Genomic DNA, 25,347 nt, shown 5'->3' with positions numbered 1-25,347 from the left:
GGCTGATTTGTAGCGTGGGGTAGCGCCTATATTGTTCAATATCATGTTGTTAGAGATCCGGTGTTCCACGCAATCACTTCTCTCGTTAAGGAACACCTAACGTTACGCTGTAAATCATTTCATCGCTCCTTTTTTTCTCCCTACTGAACTCCGCAATAGGGGGGGGGGGGGAGTTTGACTCCAAGCTTTATCTGGCGCTGGCACATGACAGAAGCATCTTTATAATGTTACGCGGCGGCCAGCCGAAGAATGAGACGTGGTGAACCATGGCTATGAGATGATTTAATGGCCGCTGGCCTAGCGCGGGCGCTCCGTCCCGCGCCACTGCCAGCTTCGTCTTCGTCACACTACCCGGGGCCTCCGAGCGATCGTCCCGATCGGTGACGAACAGACGGCGAAATGGCGATGGTCTTGAGTGAAGGATCGAACAATATGTAGAAGATGGTGCAGTGCTGGCCGCCACGATGAGAAAGATGAGAGAATGAGTCCCGGTCCACGAAGCATCCGGGCCGTAGGGTGCCAGGAGCTGAAGGCCGAGGTCTCTGGACGCACCGAACGGCAGGGGCAGGGGGACGGTGTCTTCACGTTTGGGTCTTGGGTCAGTGGGGTCTTTGGTCGGTGAGGTCTTGGGTCGGTGGGGTCTTGGGTCGTCGTGTCGTGTGGTCCGGGCGGGGGACGGGGCTGGGGTGAGCGTCGAGGTCGGTTCAGGTCGGGCGGGCTGGGGCGCGGCCGTGCGGCGCTGACCAGGTACTCACGGCCGACGTCCACGGCAGGCCCAGGACTCCGAAACTCCGTGACCAGGATGGCGATCAAGAGACCCCAGCACCTCACACCAAATGTAACGCGGCGGCCAGCCGAAGAATGAGACGTGGTGAACCATGGCTATAAGATGATTTAATGGCCGCTGGCCTAGCGCGGGCGCTCCGTCCCGCGCCACTGCCAGCTTCGTCTTCGTCACACTATGAAGTGTTTTTTATCTGCAAACTTTATATGAATTAAGATTCGAGGACACTAAGGGCATTCAAACCTGCTTGCTTTCTAGATATCAGTATTCAGTGTTATTTCAAAAATTAGGCTGCGGCTTGTAATTGTCATCCGCACTGTCATAGGTCGAAGGAACTCACGCTGATAACAAAAGTTACCGAATATAAACGACTCTTACTTAACGCTGAGTTTGAAATTAATACTGGATACATTTTGCTCCGTAGAACCTATCAGGGTGTCATTATTTGAAGTAGGGGTGTCCGAACTTTCAAATTTTCGAGAACGAATCGACTACCAATATAAACAAAACCTTCGAATATTGAATCGTATATCTACTCAGGATGCAAAAAGTATCTGAAAATGACAAGCAGGCAAACGTTGTTGTCCTCATTTCTTTCAAAACTGTGTGTGGTCTTTGCAAATAATATAGGTAAAACTAGGCTGACTCGGCATCATAAAAAATGCTTCGTGCACAGAAATGTATACGCTTGATTAGACAGCATACAGTAACACGTAATTTGTTCTCACAAAATGAGCAAAGAAATTGTATCCATGAATTGAGACTCGAGCAGCAACTAAAGATAATATGGTGCATAGTAAAACCTCACTAATTCGTAATTAAAATTGCCATAAGAAATTCCCGAATAATCCGAAGGTCAAGTTGTAAAATTCTCCAACCCCCTGTCTGAAAAAGAGAAATGACATGCCGAAAACGCAGTGAAGCCTTTAAGAAGACTAAATCGCACAAACAGCGACAGCCTCATGACGAGCGCGCACTTACGTCATGCTGACCAGCTACGCGCCAGTCGGCTTCCGAGAGCGACGCGCAGCTGGGTTTGGACGGCTAGCGAATGCACGACCGACAGCCGCCGTCGTCGCGGAATGATCGTGAGGCTCTGAAAGCGAAACTATGCTGCCAGGCTATTTTTTTGGCCTAGCGACATGGGCGTTCCCATCGTCGTCACACCTGCCGTTAAGTGCATGTGAGAAGTGTGCGGGTTTCAATGCACCATGCAATAACAGAATTTTCACAAGATCGTTTGCCCTGCCGGTGTCACCTAGAGTCGGTTCCTTTTGGGAGCCCCTTTGCAAATTCCGCAAGTGTGCTTTCATGCATATCAAGCTTGACGGAAATGAGATGGCGAATATCTCGCTAGGAGATTTATAAAGGGGATCAGTAAAGTGACGTGAACGTTCTTATTCAACACTTTATGGAAAGGTAGAAAAAAGAAAAAGTGGTAAGGTTTTAACGCAGTTAAACCAAGAAGACGTGCGAAAACATGTATTTATACTGCATGGTTGCTCATGGTTTTGCTTTGCTGGGCCGTCGGCACGTCTGGCGGCGACATTAGTTCGATAGTCGCATTAGTTGATAAAGGCGACGATATGCAGTGCACAGAGCGGCGTTATGTATATTAATTCGGTAGTAGTATTAGTTGAAGAATATAACGATGTGCAATGCACCGCGCAAGGGTATGTTGCAGTTTAACGCGAGGCGTGATTGTCTGCGGCGTGCAGTGGCCAGCGAAGCTGATCTGTTCGCTCCGCCCCGGGTTCGATTCCTAATCGCGACAATATTTTATTTATTTATTTAGATCACATTGTTAGCCTGATCAGAGGCTGTTACAAGAAAGGGCAGAATTGACGCGTAAAAAATGCAGGAATATACGAATGCAGGCGTAGGAACTTCAAAAACAAATTGAGAAAAGGCATTGCCGCTGCCCAACAAGACAGCATTTCGAGTGCCAAGGCGACAGTACATTTTAGGCGGCATTCATGTATAAAATAAAAAGGTGCAATACCACAATTGCACAACGCAAATTGCGAAACAAAGGAGGTGTTTCTTGCTTATATTCAAAGAACATAAAATTGCAGCGATGAAAATGCTTCAAGAAATAATATATGATAAGGGTCAAGAAGGACGAGCTGTACTTAGCCTCGATAGCAATTAATTTAGTAATGGGCTGTTGACTGCGGGAAATAAAAATACCCGAATGAGTCATAATGAATCTAAATTCTGTTAAATGTTCAGAATGTTTTGTGCGCGTGTTTCTTGTTAATGAAAGCGATAGGTATTGGTGTACTTCTACTTTAAGGGCTCCACCCAAAATCAGGTAAAGAAATTTCAGGTGCTAGAAACGGGATTGGCTACTGATAGTGGCAAGACAACTTTGATTAAGCTGATCGCTCGCAGAGTCATTCCTTCTATATTTATTATAAATAAATCAAAATCCTTCTCTAGACACCCTATATTTATGGTTTGGACAAGGTCACCGTCAAGGTCAAGCTTCACACAAACTTGGCGAACCGGTTAGACCTCGCGAAGTCGTGCTAAACAGCACGCTTTCTCGTTGTGATTGTTCGAAGCGTGTGGTCGGCCATTTTGTTCGGGAAAGCCCATTTACAAGATTTCGCACGAGGTCCAAGCCCATCTGCGTCCGATCGTGATCGGCCCACGCGATAAACTTCAGAGAAGAAACAAAGGAAGACAGCTTTGTTCTGGGTTCCGGGCTCTTTAAACTCTATCTTTGGATAATTTGCCTAGATACTGTGGTTTTGCCACGGTCGAATTTATGAAAGTCAGTGCGGTACGCGTTCACCAGAAATCCTATTTCTCTAACCGAATATGAACGTAATAAGTTAATATTCGAAATTTGTATTAGAAATTTCGAATATTCACACACCTATAATTTAAACGAATTGCGACGTACAGTGCTTCCTAACGCCATGATTTTCTTGCGTCAAACTATGAATTTCTGCTTTTATATCGCCCGCGACGTCTCTCTACGTCTGATGCCAGATGTCTGAATGCAGCGGAACGCTGCATCGAGACATGCTAGCTTGATGCGATGTGTGGCGTGATCTATGTTCTGGGCTACACACTTGTACGCAAAAGGTGCATTTATATATGAGCGTAGGCGATGACGCCACCGCAGCGGTTTCGTTGGAAGGGAAGATTGCGAACGAAACAGGTGTTTTTCAACGTCGACCCCGATATATATGACTCTGCGACGAGGAAGAGAATACCTAGTAGTAGTACAAGAACTTTATTTGGTCATAATTTACAGGCCGAGCATGCTGACCGCCTGGGCGACCAGAAGTCGCTGTTCTTCCTCCCTTTCAGCGCCAAGCCAGTCGAGCCAGGTGGTGATGGATAAAGAAGGTGGGGGGAAGGAACCCGACTGCTGAGCAGCCGGGCAATAGAAGAGGCAATGGGCCAGGTCCGCATAGTTACAGGGGCAGTTGGGATAGGAAGGGTCTGATCGATAGCGATAGAGAAAGAGGTGAGACGGGATGATAACTGCATTCATTTATAACGAGAAGACATCAAGGCAGATTTTTTTCTTCGGACCTGACAGTATATCTGATTAGGTCCTCAGTGCTGTTTTTGATGGAGTTAGCAATGTAGCCCGCCTACATGCATCCTATAGCGGGTTTGACCGGCGGCCTTTTAATGATCCTGCTTATTGCACCTTCCTGTAGCTTCAAATACTGATCTGCTGCTGCTTGTTTGTTCTCACATATGACTGAATTAAGGCGAGAAATGGTCTGTGTGGCTTGGCTACCGCCTAATTTGAGGTCCGCTGCTGTATCTTAGTAAGTCCCCGAATAATTGGTAGTGGCTTAGCTCTGCTATGCCGGGATATCGTACGTAGCGTGAGGTGAGGGCGAGGTGTCCACATCTCGGTGGAGACCTGAACCAGAGGGAAGGTGCATAACTGACCTCTTGGAACAGTTGACACCTCAGTTGTGCTTTAAGCTAAGTGGTGGTAGTGACAGGTGTGCGCTGCATGCGTTGGCATTGGCAACGTTGTGCCAGAAACGCGGCGCTGAAGCCATAGGCCGCCGGCGTTCGCTGTGTTCATTGGCGTTGGCGTTGACAACGTTTTACACTCCGATTATTTTAAAGAAAGGAAGGCGAGCGCGCGGGGTGAGGCAGGCCAGCTGTGCGTAGTGACGTCACTTGCTCCTCGGGCATGCGCAGCACGGCTCTCCAGGAGCCACGCGAAACTGCTCAGCCTCGACGAGTGTAGGTCACGCTACAATAATAATTCAGAGAACCTGACCGCGATGGCAGCGTTTCGATGGAGGCGAAACGCAAAACGCGCTCGTGTGCTGTGCGATTTCAGTGCACGTTAAAGATCCCCAGGTGGTCGAAATTATTCCGGAGCCCTCCACTACGGCACCTCTTCCTTCCTTACTTTCAGTACCTCCTTTATCTCTTCCCTTACGGCGCGGTTCAGGTGTCCACAGAGATATATGAGACAGATACAGCGCCGTTTCCTCCCCCCTCCCCCACCCCCCCAAAAAACTTTTCAATTTTTTGATCACTGACAATGTTTCGCCTTCATATTCCAGAGTCACTCGAGTTTGCCACAGAGCATCCAATATGCTTCCGTCGAGGATGAAGCAAGGAGTGAAAGGGGCGCTACTTGTGGCTATTTGCGCTCTAATATGTGGTGAGTTCAAGTAACATGTCGTCGTAATAGTGCGGGGCCAAATTTATAAGGCTCTTCGCACGCAAAGGTGATTTTCGACTGGCCGAAGCGCTGGCTGTTAGGATTAGGCGCACAATAGCAGACAGAAAATTGAAGGGTCATTGTGCGAACGAACATCTCAGAGCCAATCAAAAGTACCTGTGAGGAATTGCTTTAATTGTCAGTCTCAATAGTGAAGGTACCAAGTAACGGCGGTGGTTTTTCGCCAGAAGCAATCTTTTCATGCTTTTTCTACACCTGATACTTCCAGAAAATTCCAATATATATGAATTTAAGAGGGAGTACTTTGGAGGAAACATGACGCAATGCCGTGCTCGTGACAAAAAGAGCAAGCCTGCATGTATTAATGTGAAAAATGTGCCAACCTTCATTCATAACCTCCCTAATGCACGGCGGCTGCCGTGGAAATCCAAGCAAGCGTATATTTACCGACAGTTGGTGTTCTCGTGCACATTCACTTTCTTTTCTAGGTACTGACATCTTACTGGGAGATAATTGTTTGAAGTCTTCAAGGCTGACATAGAGTTTGTAAAGAAAAAAGACAATTCAGTCAATACCCGAAGTACGTCCTCTCTACAGGAATGAAAAGAAATGCACAAAAGGCTGCAGGTTAAAGTAAGGAAGGAATTTATCTGTTACCGACAGAACTGTCACCGTCGTGATTCAACCAGGATTGTCTGGGTTCCCAACCTTCTTTTCTCGAAGATTAATTTGAATTAGGTATCAACTACTCATTACCATGCACATGTGCGCTGCGACGCGGGTACAGAGGATAGCTGTGCTGCATTCTCAGAAGTTTCCAAGTTGGATAAAAAAATCTTCTTCGTTCAGAGCTCGGTACAATCGCCTGTCCTGGGCCGTCGCTCTACCAATTGAGGTAACCAGGGCTGCCAGCAGATGGTCGGGCGGGCGAGGTGGAATACGTCAACCGTTCAAATCGAAAATGGTGTTAGTACAATGTATTTTAGGGACATTCTGCCTCGCCCTACCACCTACTAGCCGTCCTGGTTGGCTCAGTTAGTAGAGTGACTGTTTCGGATAGGCAGTAGCACCAAGCCTTGGACGAGGAGGAATCTTTCTTTTTCTGCGAAGTTTCGTTAAAAGCTGTATAGTTTTTCTTGGTAGCCGCACGGCTACGCACATGTGCATGCTAACGAGCAATTTATTCCTAAATAAAATCTAATGTACCTTGGGGATTTATCCCAAACATATTGGACACAAGAATACCTTAGTGTCGCAATAAACCGTATAAGAGCAGGGTGATGATCGCTACTGAAGAAAAAATTACACGTAGCGCAAATAAACTACCTGTAGGCATACAAAATGACTGTAAATTTGTAAAGCAGAGTGGTGTGCATCACTTTTTATATTCTGTTGTTAGACAGCCAATAATTATTTATTCTTGGCGAGTTCGCTTCGATGAAATGCATTCTCGACAATCTTGCGAGAGATTAGCGATGTTGAAAGCTGAACTGATATTTCCTGACACCCCCAGTTTTGTGAAAAGTTCTGTACTTTATACTAGCATGCTCTCTTTGAATTGCAGCTTTGGAAATGCCAGCAGGGGCGGCCCAACAACAGGGATCCGGGCCGTCGAATTCCACAAATTCAAGCTCGTCAGGAATCTCCGGGAATGGAACCAAGAGTCCTGCATTAACAGTGAATACCAACTCATCTGGAAGCGGAAATTCTACGGGTGGGCTTTCAGGTAGCTCCAACACTTCAGCGTCCTCACCACAAAGTGGAAACGGCACAGATGGTGTTTCGGGGACAGTTGAAATCCCTGAAAGCAATGGAAACTCAAGTAACAGCTCCAGCACGAATGGTTCAGGGAGTACGAGCGGCGAAAGCACTTCCTCAGGAAACAGTACAGAAAGCGGCAGTGGGGTACAAAATAATGGAACTGGAAGCGGCAATCTGACTGACAGCACTTCTTCAGGAAACAGTACTGGAAGTGGCAGTGGGGCACAAAATAATGGATCTGGAAGCGGCAATCAGACTGATAGCACATCTTCAGGAAACAGTACTGGAAGCGACAGTGGGGCACAAAATAATGGAACTGGAAGCGGCAATCAGACTGATAGCACATCTTCAGGAAACAGTACTGGAAGTGGCAGTGGGGCACAAAATAATGGATCTGGAAGTGGCAATCAGACTGATAACACATCTTCAGGAAACAGTACTGGAAGTGGCAATGGGGCACAAAATAATGGATCTGGAAGCGGCAATCAGACTGATAGCACATCTTCAGGAAACAGTACTGGAAGCGACAGTGGGGCACAAAATAATGGATCTGGAAGCGGCAATATGACGGATAGTACTTCTTCAGGAAACAGTACTGGAAGCGGCAGTGAGGCACAAAATAACGGAACTGGAAGCGGAAATCTGACTGATAGCACTTCTTCTGGAAACAGTACTGGAAGTGGCAGTGGGGCACAGAATAACGGAACTGGAAGCGGCAATCTGACGTCCAGTGGTGGAGCGGAAGCCTCTAGTGGTGACACCTCAACGGGAATATCAGGCCAAGTTACTCTGAACCTCACAGGAACAATTGTGTTGCAAAATGAAAATTCCGGGACTTCTGGCCCTGGAACTGGAGACAGCGGAAGCATTCCTAGTATTGGTAATATACCATCCGCAGGGCAATCAAGCATAGGAAGTGGCAGTGCTGGAAACATTCCGGGCATTGGAAGCAGCGGGACAGCGGGACTACCTGGAGCAGTAGGCATTTCAGGCACTGGAAGCAGCGGCACAGCGGGACTACCTGGCACTGGAGGTGTTCCAGGCATTGAAAGCAGCGGGACAGCGGTATTGCCTGGCATTGGAAGTGGTAGTGCTGGAAGCATTCCGGGAATTGGAAGCAGCGGGACAGCAGGACTGCCTGGTACTGGAAGTGGTAGTGCTGGAAGCATTCCGGGCATTGGAAGCAGCGGGACAGCGGGAGTACCTGGCACTGGAAGTGGTAGTGCTGGAGGCATTCCGGGCATTGGAAGCAGCGGGACAGCAGGACTGCCTGGTACTGGAAGTGGTAGTGCTGGAAGCATTCCGGGCATTAGAAGCAGCGGGACAGCGGGAGTACCTGGCACTGGAAGTGGTAGTGCTGGAGGCATTCCGGGCATTGGAAGCAGCGGGACAGCAGGACTGCCTGGTACTGGAAGTGGTAGTGCTGGAAGCATTCCGGGCATTGGAAGCAACGGGACAGCGGGACTACCTGGCACTGGAAGCGGTAGTGCTGGAAGTATTCCGGGCATTGGAAGCAGCGGGACAGCAGGACTGCCTGGTACTGGAAGTGGTGGTTCTGGAAGCATTCCAGGTATCCCAGGGAGCGCCACTAGTGGAACTGCTGGGCTCCCGGGCGCTGCGGGCAGTAGTGCTGGAAGCATACTCGTTACTATAAACAATGGAACGGCATCATTACTGCCGAACACGGGATCTGGCGGCCCGGCGTGAAATCAACGGAAGTGTTACAAACCCTGGAAGAGCATCGCAACCTGGGGGCGGAGCAAGCAGTGGCGGAACATGTGACCCAGATGCTAAAAAAATTGATGTTAAAATTCAACTACATGAAAACGGCGAGCGCAGCGATGCAAGTGGCTTAGAGATGGGCTTGAAGTATGCATTGCGGCGAATAGTATTTGAAACTGCGTTTTCTGACAGGAAGCTGGAATGAAACGTGGAGTGTGTAAATACTAGCGCCGTTCTGACTTCTGCTTCGAAGAATGAAAGTTTGAGACTTTAGCAAAGAAAAGGTGGGAAATGCGTCACGTCAATCAATCAATCAATCAATCAATCAATCAATCAATCAATCAATCAATCAATCAATCAATCAATCAATCAATCAATCAATCAATCAATCAATCAATCAATCAATCAATCAATCAATCAATCAATCAATCAATCAATCAATCAATCAATCAATCAATCAATCAATCAATCAATCAATCAGAAATTTCTCACTAGGCTCTTTAGGAACAGCAACCAGTAATTACGTAGACAGATGACTGAATTTGAAGTCGCAGTCAATTTTTTTTAGATTATGGTCACAGCTAAGCAAATACCGCTAGAAAAGGGAATATTCTGATTGATAAAGAAATGAAAACTACCCAGGTGGTAATTCTTCATTTAGGTATTGACCGCTCTGTGTTTGCCGCGTATGAGTTGTGCCGCAGAACACGCTACTAAAAACTCCTAATATGACGATGAACGATACTTACATGCAGTACATAGCGCCCTTATCGTCGAGCAGTCTTTCTACTTTTCATCTCAATTTCAGCTCCTATGAGTTCTCATATATATATGTATATACTATATATATATATTCTTTTTCCTTCAGATTCAGATATATCGATGACGCACCTACATATTTTTCCTTGGCTGGCGCTGTGAGGAATGTATCGCTGATCTTGTTTCCTTTTTGACCATACAAGGAATTCACTTGTGGACTGCAGAATTTAGTGCGTTCAGCAAACAGAGGCTTAAAGGGATAAAGACATTCGGACTACCACGGGGCTCTAATTTTTTTTCAGAGATCTAACTAACATTGCGAATGTCAGACAGAATGGAGAACTGGGACTAACGTTCCAGACTGTGAATAAAAAAAATCTGTTCTCTTGTCATACCTTGTTTTCGACTTATTGTAGTCCGACCCTTAGCTTGACGCCGCGAAAAGAAGACAGCACGTGTGTTACAGTTCCACGAGAAAGAAGAAAAAAAATTGGAAAGGCTGTTTAAAAGGAGCCATGCCGAATCCATAAAGAAGCTGAACAAAGCCGGTGTATTCGTAATTGGAATGTTTTGCTTGAATAGTGCCCTAAATGCAAGCGAGGCGAAGGAACACAAAGCTGACCTACGCATATTGTGAGCGGCTTACTTATCGTGCGCGCGACGTTTCCCAAATTTGGCCACAGACGCATTTCAAGAATAGTTAGTAAGTACTGTAAGCTCTGCTCTGCACTGAAATGTCTTCAAGGTTTCTTACGGTGCAAAGCAGGCACAAGAGCCATGATATATAGTGCCACCGAGCAGGAACTGAGCAGTAGAAACAGAAAACACACGGATTCAAAAAGAGGGCTTTAGTCGGGCTGGTTGGTGCATGTTGATGGAAACGACTGAACAGCACTAACAGACAGGATGGAAGAGAAGAACATAGACACATACGTTCCTGTCTCCTCTTCCGTCCAGTCTGTAAGCGCTGTTCAGTCGTTTCCCAAAAACGCACGGACGGCTCTCCATTCTGAAGACAACATGCATGAAGGCAATTAGAACGCCTGCCGAATGACGCAGCATGAAACTAACATCCCCCCTTATTAACTAACTCCGATTACATGGCGAATACAGAACCATATGCGCGGGTAGAGAGGGTCCCTCGACCATATAATCTGGGAATGATCAAATTCTCCTGGGAAGGCGCAAAATATCGATTCTAAAGTATCCTGGGAGATCCTGCTGCGTAGTTGGGACCCTGAGTTCCAGCTCCGACTCAGTCGACTGGCTGAAGAGGTCGCCGCTACACAAGACCTCCTGACCAGCATCTAAAGTGGGGCCTCCTGCCTCCCCGGCCAAATGCCGAGGGGGTGGGGGAATGCCATTTATGTTGGATAATAAAAGTTCTTTCCTCCACCTGTCTGCAAAAGTTGGTCCTTTGTTGTCTTTCAAATCAACAGCCGCTCTCGTGATGTAGTGAGGCAGGGCTCTATGTTTAAAAACTCTTGTAGTGCGGAAGTGCTTGACAGTGCGCTGAAGTCTTCTCTGAAGTGGGCCGGGGAGTGATTGAAGGAGGCAAGACAGTAGAGGCAAAAAGTTTGCTATAGAGAAACCTCACTTACCTTTCTTTTTTTCTTGCAATGAAGCTAAACAATCATTGAGCTCCCGTGAACACCGCCTTTCCTCCTAATCCACCCCCTTCAAGGGTGGCCACAAGACCGGCCCTTACGTTGGCGAAAAGTACTGACGGGGCTCGGTTCCCGAGTGTGGTCCCAGTCAAGATAAACGCGATCGCTGGTCTCCATGCTGTGGCGTGAGGAGTAGCGGTAGCATTTGTTTTCAGGTGGTGCTTTCAGTACTGATCTGAAGGAATTAATAACTTCACGTGTGCATGTATGCAGATCAAAAATGGTAAGTTTCGGGGGCACACCTGAAAGAACGCGTCTGCAAAGGTCCTTTAAATTAAGGAGCACCGCGCATCCATCGCCTAAAGGCTCCTGCAGCAGTACGCGCCACGGTGGCTCAGTGGTTATGGCGCTCGGCTGCTGATCCTAAATACGAGGGTTCGATCCCGGCCGCGGCAGCCGAATTTCGATGGAGGCGAAATTCCAGAGGTCCGTGTACTGTGCGATGTCAGTGCAGGTTAAAGAACCCCAGGTGGTCGAAATTTCCGGAGCCCTTCACTACGGCGTCCCTCATAGCCTGAGTCGCTTTGGGACGTTAAACCCCAATAAACCAAACCAAACCAAACCAAACCAGTACTCTGTGAGCTGCAACTGTTATTCACTAGCAGGAATTCGAGATAGCGCACAGCCTTTGCCGCTAAGCCTAGTGGCCTATCACGTTCTGTTCTGCAGCGATGCACTCGATCATTCCCTTTCTAACGTCACGGGCGATGTCAACGCGCTATATTTTAATGTTCAAAGCCATGCGCTCTTATGGCAGCCAAAAGGGAACTAGAAGCGCTTGCCCCGAATTCCCAGTTTTGGTTACGCCGCTATGCGATGCTGAAATGTCGCTATCATTGGAAATTCATGCCACATTTTGACGGAGCTTGCGGCGCTCCCCTTGCCTGGCCGCCGTTTCTCAGCCTCCAGAACGCTTTGAATGCTCCTCTTCTCTTGACATTTAAAGATTATTTATTGTCAATAAGGACATGCCATAGCTCTCTGTTTCCACGACTCGCATGAATGCACTGTACTGATTTTGCTTGGGACTAAGGGAATGTCGTATGCACTGTTTTTGCATGTCAGCGTTTCTTTTGTGCCCTACATGAACTTTTATCGCAATTCTGATCGCTGCTTTCAGTGACAAAGCGCGTGTTAGACTGCTTTCTGGTATGTTGGGTCGTTGTCTTCCACCAAGAAGTAGCAACGCAAAAGAAAAAGGGTCTGTGACGGTTTATTCAGACTGTATCCGAAGTTACAATTCATAGTACAAACTCATAGTATTCCGAGCCCAAAATCAATCAAGTCGGTGTATTTTTTCCGCAAAATAAGGCTGTTTATTTATGGCAATATATGGCTTTCCTTAGGATCAGTAGGGAACTTCCTGCGTTCTTCAAGGGGCGACGGCCTTTGAGAGAACCGTTTCGAGGTGCCGCAAGATGCCTCTGAAATGGCAACACAGTGACATCAGAAGTAAGTTTTTAAACACGTAATACTCAAGAATACTGCAACGTTTTACCTCGTTAGGAACGCTAATATTATCGAGAAAAATCAGCTTTCAGCCGCTTCCAGTGAGGAAACGAGTCGATTGTAGGTTCATGGAAATGCCCAACTAGCCGAAATAATTTCAGATCACATCGGCGCCACAGTTTATGCTACGCACCCGCTGGGGTGGCTCAGTGGCTTTGGCGTTCGGCTGCTGATCCCAAGGTCGTGGGTTCGTTACCGGCTGCGGTGGAAATGTTTAGATGGAGGCGAAATTCAATAAAGCCCGCATCGGGTCCGATTCCAGCTCATGTTAAAGAACCCTAGGTGGTGTAAATTAATTCGGTGCCCTGTCCTACGGTGTTCATGATGGTACGAGTCGCTTCGGGGCGTTAAAACTTTACAATCCAGTTCATTGTACGCTACCGGAGACCTTCAGTGAGAGAAAATCTGCGAGCAGGCTAGCAATCGTGGTAGGTAAACGAATGTGCTGTTTGGCTGTTGAGCTCTATGTCGCGGATTCGGTTCCGGCCACGATGGTTGTATTTCGACAGATGTCGGTGGCTACACTTCGCTAACGCACGAGTCTTTGTTTAAAGATGCTGCATTACGAAGGATATGAAAGAATGGTAAGGACCTTCACGTATGTGCGATACTGCACTGTTCTTTCCTCCTTTTCCCACTATCCCGAAGTGGAGCAAGAGCGTCACCCTAGCTGCATGTGTTTTCAGTCATCCGCAAAGCAGTGCGTATGCATAACTTTACCAAAATTTATGCTACCTTATGTATTTGCCTTTGAACTGATATCAGTATGTGTCAGTTTCGTGCGGTGGATTCGAAATACTACTGCAACGGGGGAAGTGTGTTTTTTAATCTTTCACCAATGACCATCCGCGTTTTGAAGGCCGGTTAGTGTATGCAGAAGTGTTTTGCCAAAAGTGCAATGCCATGATATCGAGCGACGCCTGTTGCTTCAAGCCATGTTGCCTTGTGGGACTTTGCAGATGCTGGACAGATGGGGCAAAAACTCTAGCTCACTGATATACAGCATAATGACAAAAAAAATCCGCCATTCCCTCCAAGTCTGTTGCTGATTTCGAGAGGGTTCTCTCAGTGATGCTTGCGATTAACCACTCCTCGCATAAGGCAAGCGATTATTTTGGTTGCCGAGTTCGGGGGGCTTAGGGTATCTGTTACAGCCGGCGTCGTCTCTTCGGCAGACGCGGTTGTTGCGACGCGAGTCTGTTCTTTCAATCTTTCTTCTCGCATCTTTCAACTCTCTTCTGTCTGCACGTGGCAGCGAGAGTGGCTCATCCGGAGCCAGTGGGCAGGCCCGTGCACTTTCCCTTTCATCCTTCCTTCAGCCGCAACAACAACATTGCTTAGTTCGGTGCAGGGACCATCAACGGAAACTGTGTTGTATGATTGTTTCACCAAGACCCTTTAGTTCAGTCGGGAAATTACTGCTTCCGCCAGTGGGTTGTGGCACAGCAGGCGGGCACGTTGCCGACTGAGGTACATAGCTATAGTCGGATACAACTTAAGTCTGCAGTGAAGCTCCGCCCACATCCAGTACCTTCACACAGAATTCCCCCACGACAAAAAAGTGGTCCATTATTAAAACTTCTCTTGTCACCTAAACAAGAAGCTAATCCCTAGAAAAAAGTTACAAGCTCTAGAATTTTAATACCTGCCTTGTTTAATAAAGTTAGACATTAATAATAATAATAATAATAATGGTTTTATTTGCGCCAAATGAATACATGGCGCGGGAGACCCGCAGTAAAAGCTGTCACAAGCGACAGCTTGACAAAGCCGGAGGCCCCCCTATACACTTGACAGCATCATAGGCGCAATGAAACGGCATGTCTCATCCAAAAAGAAAATAGAACAAAACATGAAAACATCTGCAATTACAATCACTCATAAGAACTACATAAAATTATACAGAAAATGTGTTAGAATGAAGCTAGAAAGCACTTACAAAAGCAATGGAACATTCATGTGCGATGGCAATGAGTTTAGCGAAAGTAACAGATAAATTAAGCACATTTTTGCTTCAAATAAAATTCAAATCAAAGTGAATACAGACAAGCGGTACAGTCAGGGTAAACAACAATGTGACAGAGTAAACAGGAATGGCAAGCGAAGTGTCCTAGTACATGTTGAAATACCGGCGGAGTGTTTTGAACGTCACCTTTTCAAGTTTGATATGTTTATGATTTAAATCATTTAGTAACCGGGGTAGTTTATTCTGTAGTGTTTGTAGGCCGTATGTTGTGCGAAACATCCTTACTTTCCAGAGCTCCGTGTAACGTGTCTGGCGTGTAGTAGCGTTTTGTTGTAACCTGGCTAGACGATGTAGAAATGAACTGTTGCTGGAGTTTTCATTCTTAATTGCCTTGCAAAGGATATAATCAAACAGCTTGGTAACAGGAATTATGTTGTATTTGGGAAATAGATGATACGTATGTGAATAAAACGGCAGATTTTCTATTACTCTTACAAACCTTTTCTGCAACTTGTGAAGCTTCTGCAAATTTCCATAAGTTGTCGTAGACCAAACTAAGTGACAATAATTGAGTCGGGAGGAGAATAGGGTATTATAAATTAACAGTAAGATTTTTGGTGGTAGTAAATTGCGATTGCGGTATACTAGCCCAATTACCTGTGCCAGCTTAATAAGCATACTGTCCACGTGGACATCCCATGACATATTCTGCTGAAAGATAACACCTAATGTCTTAATACTGGAAGTTATTTCGAGAGGAGTGGCATTTAAGTAGATAGACTTTTGTATTGTTAGGTTTTTGTTTTTACTTCGAAAGAATACGGCTTTTGTTTTGTTTGCATTAATCGTCAGGCTGTTTTTACGCGTCCATTCGTCTAGTTTTATTAATGTTAAATTAGCAGCATCAACAAGGTCGTCACTAGTTTTACCGGTTAATAATATGCTGGTATCATCCGCGTACATGATAAATTTCACGTTTCAAAAGCCGATTTCATGTACTTTTATGACTGGCTAGCGGAGTAATACAATACGCCGCGGGCCGTGGCCCAGTGTTAAACACTGCTGTTTTTTTTTAAAGTCGTATCTTGCTATAAGTGGCTTAGTCAAGACATCAGACAGGATATGAGGGACGGACACATCGCTGCTTAGCTGCTGCAAGTTGCTGCGCTGTCGACGTGCCATCTGTGGGACAGTGCTAATACTTGGAGGTCAATGTTCTAGATGTCACTACGGTGGGTCAAAGTCAAATGACGTAGGTCGCGAAGGCGGGGTTCGATAGCGGTCTGGAACCAATGCTAGCGACGCCAACTGGAGAATAGAACTGATGCGCCAAAATTGGACGACGCAAAAAAGTGAAAACTAAATGGTCATATATTTATGGTCTTTTTACCCAAATATTTAAGAGGTCACTAAAGTTAGTAGTTTTAAAAATGTTTTAGTTTTGTACATTTGGTTGGAAAGTCGAACACTTTTTTACGAAATTTTTTTTTAAGTTTGTGTTCCCTCACAGCAGCTGGCAGCTGCTCTTATGCCACCCCCCTTGACTATTGTGCGGCTTGTTTGCCGCTAGCTGCCAGCTGCTGCCGCCCTTGGCCGGTGTACGTATATCGTCATCTCGAGACTTCGTTGCGTGCGGCTGCGCGACTTTTACCAGCATTAATTTCAAGTGCTTAGTTACTTTTTGTTCTCGTGCTAAGTTCTTGTTGGCTACCTATGTGCGCTTGTTTCTGCCATACTATCCACAGTTCCAGTCATACGGTTTTGACACTGCTTTCTTCGGAACAAAGGCGTAGTTTGAGACAAAGAGCGCACATCCCACAAAGAAACTGGTGCTCCGTAGAAATGTGTGAACTGCTCCGCTGGCATCAGACTGCAGCGGCAGGGTGTTACAGTCGCTTTGGTACTTTGGTATGCCGTTGCCACTGAGTGCCTAAACCAGCCAGAAATATGTCTTATAACACCTGCGTGGGAGGTGTAAGATATTACTATAGAATGATCGCTTTGTAATTTGTAAGAAAGCGCATATTTCGAAGTGAATTCTGTTAATTTCCTAGCACCTACAGTGAGACTGAATGATTGTGTTTTGTGTTGACTGTACTGAGCAAAATACTACATCAGAATTATTCGTGTTCGTGGCGAAGAAACGCTACGGTCCCCTGCACTTGGTAGGGATTTGAAGAATACGTTACATTGATGTCCCTCTAAATATTGGGGAGCTCTTTGAAAATGGAGATATCTACCGACCTGCCTTTTCAAAACGCGAAGTGAATGCTGCCTTAGTCTACGCTAGTAGTATGTCACTAAGCGCTGAAAATTGCTACTGAGAAGGGTTTTGTACACATTGAGTTTTGTAGTTATGTTGACGGGACACTGCCATTTTGTATTGATTGGTGATCAGAGATGAAAGAAGAAGGTGTTGTATGTCAGATGTCATGGCCCTTTACAAAATTTCGGATGTTCAGAGACCATCTATGTTTCTGTGTTAGGCACCGAACAGTATGTAATGAGGTCAGTAGTTTTATTGAAATATTCTTTAGTAGTCTCCTGGAGCATGAGGTTGCTTGAACGTTTCCTGCGACTGCAAAGTCGCTATCCGTATTTGCCCATTTTTCTGTACAGTACATCCCCTTGTTTCTCATTGTGGGAGCACTTGATTGTATGTTTCATCTGGTCTGCGTAGGTTTTGATCATATTGATGAAAACGTCTGTACTCCATACGTTCTGAAAGCAAATCGTAATTCCACAGGTAAAATGGAGCGCTATTTACAGCATTCCTATGCCAGTTATGCACACCGGGCAACTAGATTGTTTTTTTTTTCATGCAACTTGTCTCGCGGGTTAGTTCAGCTACTTGTTGTTGCGTCACTATTCAGAGTCCGAGTCTCTGTTTGATTGCAATGATGAAAATGTCTTTGCTCCATACGTTCTAAAAGGCAGCCGTAATTCCATTGGTAAATTGGAGTGCTATTTACAGCATTCCTATGTGAGTTATGCGCACCAGGCAACTAGGCTATTCTCTGTACATGCAACTTGTCTCGTGGGTTAGTTCAGCCACTTCTTATTGCGTCACTACTCAGAGTCTGAATTTGTGATGTAGTTTCCAACGAATAAACAAACTTTTATAAAAAATTGCACTGTTTTCTCTCTATATGAGGAAAACTACACCAACACAATACTGTTACAATGCATTGCTCGAAATTTTTGGTAGAGAAAAACAGCTCCCGAACAATAAGATATCAACATACCTAAAAATGTACCTCTCTGGCAATAAGTCAAATAACTAGCCCTGTTTGTACGTTAACAACTTTAAATTCAGCGTGACACAGGAGGCGAGGGCAACGGAAAAAGACGCAACGAGAAATGACTGCCAAAAGATGGCGTTTGTACCCGGCACTCGTCGTGTCTTCTTTCTTTGCCCTTGTCTCGTGTGTCGCAAGGAGCCTTGCGACATTCGAAGATCTATTTTTACTGCCAAAAATCACTTAGGTATGACGTAACATTTTTTTATGACGTCTTTCTTTAGCTCGCTTTACCCTTCGATGATGGTGGTGGCTCCGTGCGATAAGCCGTCGTGTTTTAAATGTATCCCCGTCTATGCAAGCAGCGCTACCACTCTACATCTACCTTGGGTAGATGAGTTCGTTGAGTACTGCGCATATGGACGGGGACATAGGCAAGGAATAAAACTATCGCGAATCGCAAGAATTGTTTTTCAGAAACACGCATATATTAATAGTCTGTCACGTGCTCAAGGAATTCAGTCAGTTATGTGATAATCTAGAATTCATGTGCCATTCAAAAACCGTATCTCATTGTCATGCAAGATATTCTAAGGCTCGCTTATGCGCAAGTTATTTTCTTGCTGACAAAAAAAACACAAAATGCTTCAGGTGTCCAAGGATGATATCTTTTCTTCAAAAATTTTTTCCAGTTTGGTAGTGCACGGATTTTTGTGATGTAATGCATGAGTATATGTTGTCTTAATTTGTCTGTTGTCTTGTGCTAATTCTGGAACTCTGTCGACTGCTGCTACGAAGCGTACAATTCCTCATTGCAATACTTCTGTGGCTAATAAGTTTGCGACGCCCTACGAGTCCATGTGTGCTCATGTTGGGCATCTTTGTTTGGACTGGCAAAGGCTGATTTGTAGTGTGGGGTAGCGCCTATATTGGTCAATATCATGTTGTTAGCAGAGATCCGGTGTTCCACGCAATCACTTCTCTCGTTAAGGAACACCTAACGTTACGCTGTAAATCATTTCATCGCTCCTTTTTTCTCCCTACTGAACTCCGCAATAGGGGGGGGGGGGGGGGGGGAGTTTGACTCCAAGCTTTATCTGGCGCTGGCACATGACCGAAGCATCTTTATATGAAGTGTTTTTTATCTGCAAACTTTATATGAATTAAGATTCGAGGACACTAAGGGCATTCAAACCTGCTTGCTTTCTAGATATCAGTATTCAGTGTTATTTCAAAAATTAGGCTGCGGCTTGTAATTGTCATCCGCACTGTCATAGGTCGAAGGAACTCACGCTGTTAACAAAAGTTACCGAATATAAACGACTCTTACTTAACGCTGAGTTTGAAATTAATACTGGATACATTTTGCTCTGTAGAACCTATCAGGGTGTCATTATTTGAAGTAGGGGTGTCCGAACTTTCAAATTTTCGAGAACGAATCGACTACCAATATAAACAAAGGCTTCGAATATTGAATCGTATATCTACTCAGGATGCAAAAAGTATCTGAAAATGACAAGCAGGCAAACGTTGTTGTCCTCATTTCTTTCAAAACTGTGTGTGGTCTTTGCAAATAATATAGGTAAAACTAGGCTGACTCGGCATCATAAAAAATGCTTCGTGCACAGAAATGTATACGCTTGATTAGACAGCATACAGTAACACGTAATTTGTTCTCACAAAATGAGCAAAGAAATTGTATCCATGAATTGAGACTCGAGCAGCAACTAAAGATAATATGGTGCATAGTAAAACCTCACTAATTCGTAATTAAAATTGCCATAAGAAATTCCCGAATAATCCGAAGGTCAAGTTGTAAAATTCTCCAACCCCCTGTCTGAAAAAGAGAAATGACATGCCGAAAACGCAGTGAAGCCTTTAAGAAGACTAAATCGCACAAACAGCGACAGCCTCATGACGAGCGCGCACTTACGTCATGCTGACCAGCTACGCGCCAGTCGGCTTCCGAGAGCGATGCGCAGCTGGGTTTGGACGGCTAGCGAATGCACGACCGACAGCCGCCGTCGTCGCGGAATGATCGTGAGGCTCTGAAAGCGAAACTATGCTGCCAGGCTATTTTTTTGGCCTAGCGACGTGGGCGTTCCCATCGTCGTCACACCTGCCGTTAAGTGCATGTGAGAAGTGTGCGGGTTTCAATGCACCATGCAATACCAGAATTTTTACAAGATCGTTTGCCCTGCCGGTGTCACCTAGAGTCGGTTCCTTTTGGGAGCCCCTTTGCAAATTCCGCAAGTGTGCTTTCATGCATATCAAGCTTGACCGAAATGAGATGGCGAATATCTCGCTAGGAGATTTATAAAGGGGATGAGTAAAGCGACGTGAACGTTCTTATTCAACACTTTATGGAAAGGTAGAAAAAAAGAAAAAGTGGTAAGGTTTTAACGCAGTTAAACCAAGAAGACGTGCGAAAACACGTATTTATACTGCATGGTTGCTCATGGTTTTGCTTTGCTGGGCCGTCGGCACGTCTGGCGGCGACATTAGTTCGATAGTCGCATTAGTTGATGAAGGCGACGATATGCAGTGCACAGAGCGGCGTTATGTATATTAATTCGGTAGTAGTATTAGTTGAAGAATATAACGATGTGCAATGCACCGCGCAAGGGTATGTTGCAGTTTAACGCGAGGCGTGATTGTCTGCGGCGTGCAGTGGCCAGCGAAGCTGATCTGTTCGCTCCGCCCCGGGTTCGATTCCTAATCGCGACAATATTTTATTTATTTATTTAGATCACATTGTTAGCCTGATCAGAGGCTGTTACAAGAAAGGGCAGAATTGACGCGTAAAAAATGCAGGAATATACGAATGCAGGCGTAGGAACTTCAAAAATGAATTGAGAAAAGGCATTGCCGCTGCCCAACAAGACAGCATTTCGAGTGCCAAGGCGACAGTACATTTTAGGCGGCATTCATGTATAAAATAAAAAGGTGCAATACCACAATTGCACAACGCAAATTGCGAAACAAAGGAGGTGTTTCTTGCTTATATTCAAAGAACAGAAAATTGCAGTGATGAAAATGCTTCAAGAAATAATACATGACAAGGGTCAAGAAGGACGAGCTGTACTTAGCCTCGATAGAAATTAATTTAGTAACGGGCTGCTGACTGCATCATTTGTTAGTGTGTCCCGTTCCCTGACTGCCCGAATGAGACATAATGTATGCGAATACCCGAATGAGACATAATGAATCTAAATTCCGTTAGATGTTCACAATGTTTTGTGCGCGTGTTTCTTGTTAATTGAAGTGATAGGCATTGGTCTATTTCTACTTTAAGGGCTCCACTCAAAAGCAGGTAAAGAAACTTCAGGCGCTAGAAACGGGCTTGGCTACTGGTAGTGGGAAGCCAACTTTGATTGAGCTGATCGCTCGCAGAGTCATTCTTTCTATATTTATTACAAATAAATCAAAATCCTCCTCTAGACACCCTATATTTAAGGTTTGGACAAGGTCACCATCAAGGCCAAGCTTCACACAAACTTGGTGAACCGGTTAGACCTCGCGAAGTCGTGCCAAACAGCACGCTTTCTCGTTGCGATTGTTCGAAGCGTGTGGTCAGCCATTTTGTTCGGGAAAGCCCATTTACAAGATTTCGCACGAGGTCCAAGCCCACCTGCGACCGATCGTGATCGGCCCACGCGATAAACTTCAGAGAAGAAACAAAGGAAGACAGCTTTGTTCTGGGTTCCTGGCTCTTTAAACTCTATCTTTGGATAATTTGCCTAGATACTGTGGTTTTGCCACGGTCGAATTTATGAAAGTCAGTGCGGTACGCGTTCACCAGAAATCCTATTTCTCTAACCGAATATGAACGTAATAAGTTAATATTCGAAATTTGTATTATAAATTTCGAATATTCACACACCTGTAATTTAAACGAATTGCGACGTCCAGTGCTTCCTAACGCCATGATTTTCTTGCGTCAAACTATGAATTTCTGCTTTTATATCGCCCGCGACGTCTCTCTACGTCTGATGCCAGATGTCTGAATGCAGCGGAACGCTGCATCGAGACATGCTAGCTTGATGCGATGTGTGGCGTGATCTATTTTTCTGGGCTACACACTTGTACGCAAAAGGTGCATTTATATATGAGCGTAGGCGATGACGCCACCGCAGCGGTTTCGTTGGAAGGGAAGATTGCGAACGAAACAGGTGTTTTTCAACGTCGACCCCGATATATATGACTCTGCGACGAGGAAGAGAATACCTAGTAGTAGTACAAGAACTTTATATGGTCATAATTTACAGGCCGAGCATGTTGACCGCCTGGGCGACCAGAAGTCGCTGTTCTTCCTCCCTTCCAGCGCCAAGCCAGTCGAGACAGGTGGTGATGGATAAAGAAGGTGGGGGGAAGGAACCCGACTGCTGAGCAGCCGGGCAATAGAAGAGGCAATGGGCCAGGTCCGCATAGATACAGGGGCAGTTGGGATAGGAAGGGTCTGATCGATAGCGATAGAGAAAGAGGCGAGACGGGATGATAACTGCATTCATTTATAACGAGAAGACATCAAGGCAGATTTTTTTCTTCGGACCTGACAGTATATCTGATTAGGTCCTCAGTGCTGTTTTTGATGGAGTTAGCAATGTAGCCCGCCTACATGCATCCTATAGCGGGTTTGACCGGCGGCCTTTTAATGATCCTGCTTATTGCACCTTCCTGTAGCTTCAAATGCTGATCTGCTGCTGCTTGTTTGTTCTCACATATGACTGAATTAAGGCGAGAAATGGTCTGTGTGGCTTGGCTACCGCCTAATTTGAGGTCCGCTGCTGTATCTTAGTAAGTCCCCGAATAATTGGTAGTGGCTTATCTCTGCTATGCCGGGATATAGTACGTAGCGTGAGGTGAGGGCGAGGTGTCCACATCTCGGTGGAGACCTGAACAAACGGGAAGGTGCATAACTGCCCTCTTGGAACAGTGGACACCTCAGTTGTGCTTTAAGCTAAGTGGCGGTAGTGACAGGTGTGCGCTGCATGCGTTGGCATTGGCAACGTTGTGCCAGAAACGCGGCGCTGAAGCCATAGGCCGCCGGCGTTCGCTGTGTTCATTGGCGTTGGCGTTGACAACGTTTTACACTCCGATAATTTTAAGGAAAAGAAGTGCGCATAATGGTTCCCTGGGTCAGTGGACGCCTGAATCGTGCTTATAGGTACGTGGGGTGATGAGAGAGAGATGTGGTCTGCAGGCATTGACAAGGTTGTGCCAGAAACGCGGCGCTGAAGCCATAGGCCGTCGGCGTTCGTTGTGTGCATTTGCGTTGTCGTTGCCCACGTTTTACACTCCGATCATTTTAAGGAAAGGAAGGCGAGCGCGCGGGGTGAGGCATGCCAGCTGTGCGTAGTGACGTCACTTGCTCCTCGTGCATGCGCAGCGCGGCTCTCCAGGAGCCACGCGAAACTGCTCAACCTCGGCGAGTGTAGGTCACGCTGCAATAATCATTCAGAGAACCCGACCGCGATGGCAGCGTTTCGATGGAGGCGAAACGCAAAACGCGCCCGTGTGCTGTGCGATGTCAGTGCACGTTGAAGATCCCCAGGTGGTCGAAATTATTCCGGAGCCCTCCACTACGGCACCTCTTCCTTCCTTTCTTTCAGTCCCTCCTTTATCTCTTCCCTTAAGGCGCGGTTCAGGTGTCCACAGAGATATATGAGACAGATACTGCGCCGTTTCCTCCCCCCCCCCCAAAAAAAAAACCACTTTTCAATTTTCCACTCACTGACAATGTTTCGCCTTCATATTCCAGAGTCACTCGAGTTTGCCACAGAGCATCCAGTATGCTTCCGTCGAGGATGAAGCAAGGAAGTAAAGGGACGCTATTTGTGGCTATTTGCGCTCTAATATGTGGTGAGTTCAAATAACATGTTGTCGTAATAGTGCGGGGCCAAATATGTAAGGGTGTTCGCACGCAAAGGCGATTTTCGACTGGCCGAAGCGCTCGCTGTTAGGCGTAGGAGAACATTAGCAGACAGAAAATTGAAGGGCCATTGTGCGAACGAACATCTCAGAGCCAATCAAGAGTACCTGTGAGGAATGGCTTTAATTGTCAGTCTCAGTAGTGAAGGTACCAAGTAACGGTGGTGGTTAGTTTCGCCAGAAACGATCTTTTCATGCTTTTTCTACACATGATACTTCCAGAAAATTTCAAAATATATGAATTTAAGAGGGAGTACTTTGAAGGCGACATGACGCAATGCCATGCTCGTGACAAAAAGAGCAAGCCTGCATGTATTAATGTGAAAAATGTGCCAACCTTCATTCATAACCTCCCTAATGCATGGCGGCTGCCGCGGAAATCCAAGCAAGCGTATATTTACCGACAGTTGGTGTTCTCGTGCACATTCACTTTCTTTTCTAGGTACTGACATCTTACTGGGAGATAATTGTTTGAAGTCTTAAAGGCTGACATAGAGTTTGTAAAGAAAAAAGACAATTCAGTCAATACCCGAAGCACGTCCTCTCTACAGGAATGAAAAGAAATGCACAAAAGGCTGCAGGTTAAAGTAAGGAAGGAATTTGTCTGTTACCGACAGAACTGTCGCCGCCGTGATTCAACCAGGATTGTCTGGGTTTCCTACCCATTTTTCTCGAAAATTAATTTGAATTAGGTAGCAACTACTCATTACCATGCACATGTGCGCTGCGACGCGGGTACAGAGGATAGCTGTGCTGCATTCTCAGAAGCTTCCAAGTTGGATAAAAAATCTTCTTCGTTCAGAGCTCGGTACAATCGTCTGTCCTGGGCCGTCGCTCTACCAATTGAGGTAACCAGGGCTGCCAGCAGATGGTCGGGCGGGCGAGGTAGAATACGTCAACCGTTCAAATCGAAAATGGTGTTAGTACAATGTATTTTTGGGACATTCTGCCTCGCCCTAACACCTACTAGCCGTCCTGGTTGGCTCAGTTAGTAGAGTGACTGTTTTGGATAGGCAGTAGTACCAAACCCTGGACGAGGAGGAATCTTTCTTTTTCTGCGAAGTTTCGTTAAAAGCTGTACAGTTTTTCTTGGTAGCCGCACGGCTACGCACATGTGCATGCTAACGAGCAATTTATTCCTAAATAAAATTTAATGCACCTTAGGGATTTATCCCAAGCACATTGGACACAAGAATACCTTAGTGTCTCTATCAACCGTATAAGAGCAGGGTGCTGATCGCTACTGAAGAAAAAAATTACACGTAGTGCAAATGAACTATCTGCAGGCATACAAAATGACTGTAAATTTGCAAAACAGAGCGGTGCGC

At 45.8% G+C, this 25,347-nt stretch overlaps 2 protein-coding genes across 2 annotated transcripts in view; both read left to right on the top strand.

Annotated features, from left to right (window-relative positions):
* The first annotated feature begins 8,046 nt into the window (after positions 1-8,046).
* Positions 8,047-10,099, top strand: LOC149362574 (uncharacterized). The gene is made up of 2 exons (XM_089568337.1): positions 8,047-8,106; positions 8,209-10,099. The coding sequence occupies exons 1-2, from the start codon at positions 8,047-8,049 to the stop codon at positions 8,878-8,880; spliced, it is 732 nt and encodes a 243-aa protein (XP_089424463.1). The 3' UTR covers positions 8,881-10,099.
* A 514-nt stretch (positions 10,100-10,613) lies between these two features.
* LOC149362573 (uncharacterized) overlaps positions 10,614-25,347 on the top strand; it is a 17,273-nt gene continuing 2,539 nt past the window's right edge. Inside the window, exon 1 of the mRNA XM_089568336.1 lies at positions 10,614-10,667. Within this exon, the coding sequence (XP_089424462.1) occupies positions 10,614-10,667 (54 nt within the window). The remainder of the gene's footprint in view (positions 10,668-25,347) is intronic.

The sequence above is a fragment of the Amblyomma mixtum genome, chromosome 2 (genome assembly GCF_055824585.1).
Source record: "Amblyomma mixtum isolate Tamu chromosome 2, ASM5582458v1, whole genome shotgun sequence".
Lineage (NCBI taxonomy): Eukaryota > Metazoa > Arthropoda > Arachnida > Ixodida > Ixodidae > Amblyomma > Amblyomma mixtum.
Note: the sequence above shows the minus strand (reverse complement) of the source record. Positions and strands in the feature narration are given on the sequence as shown.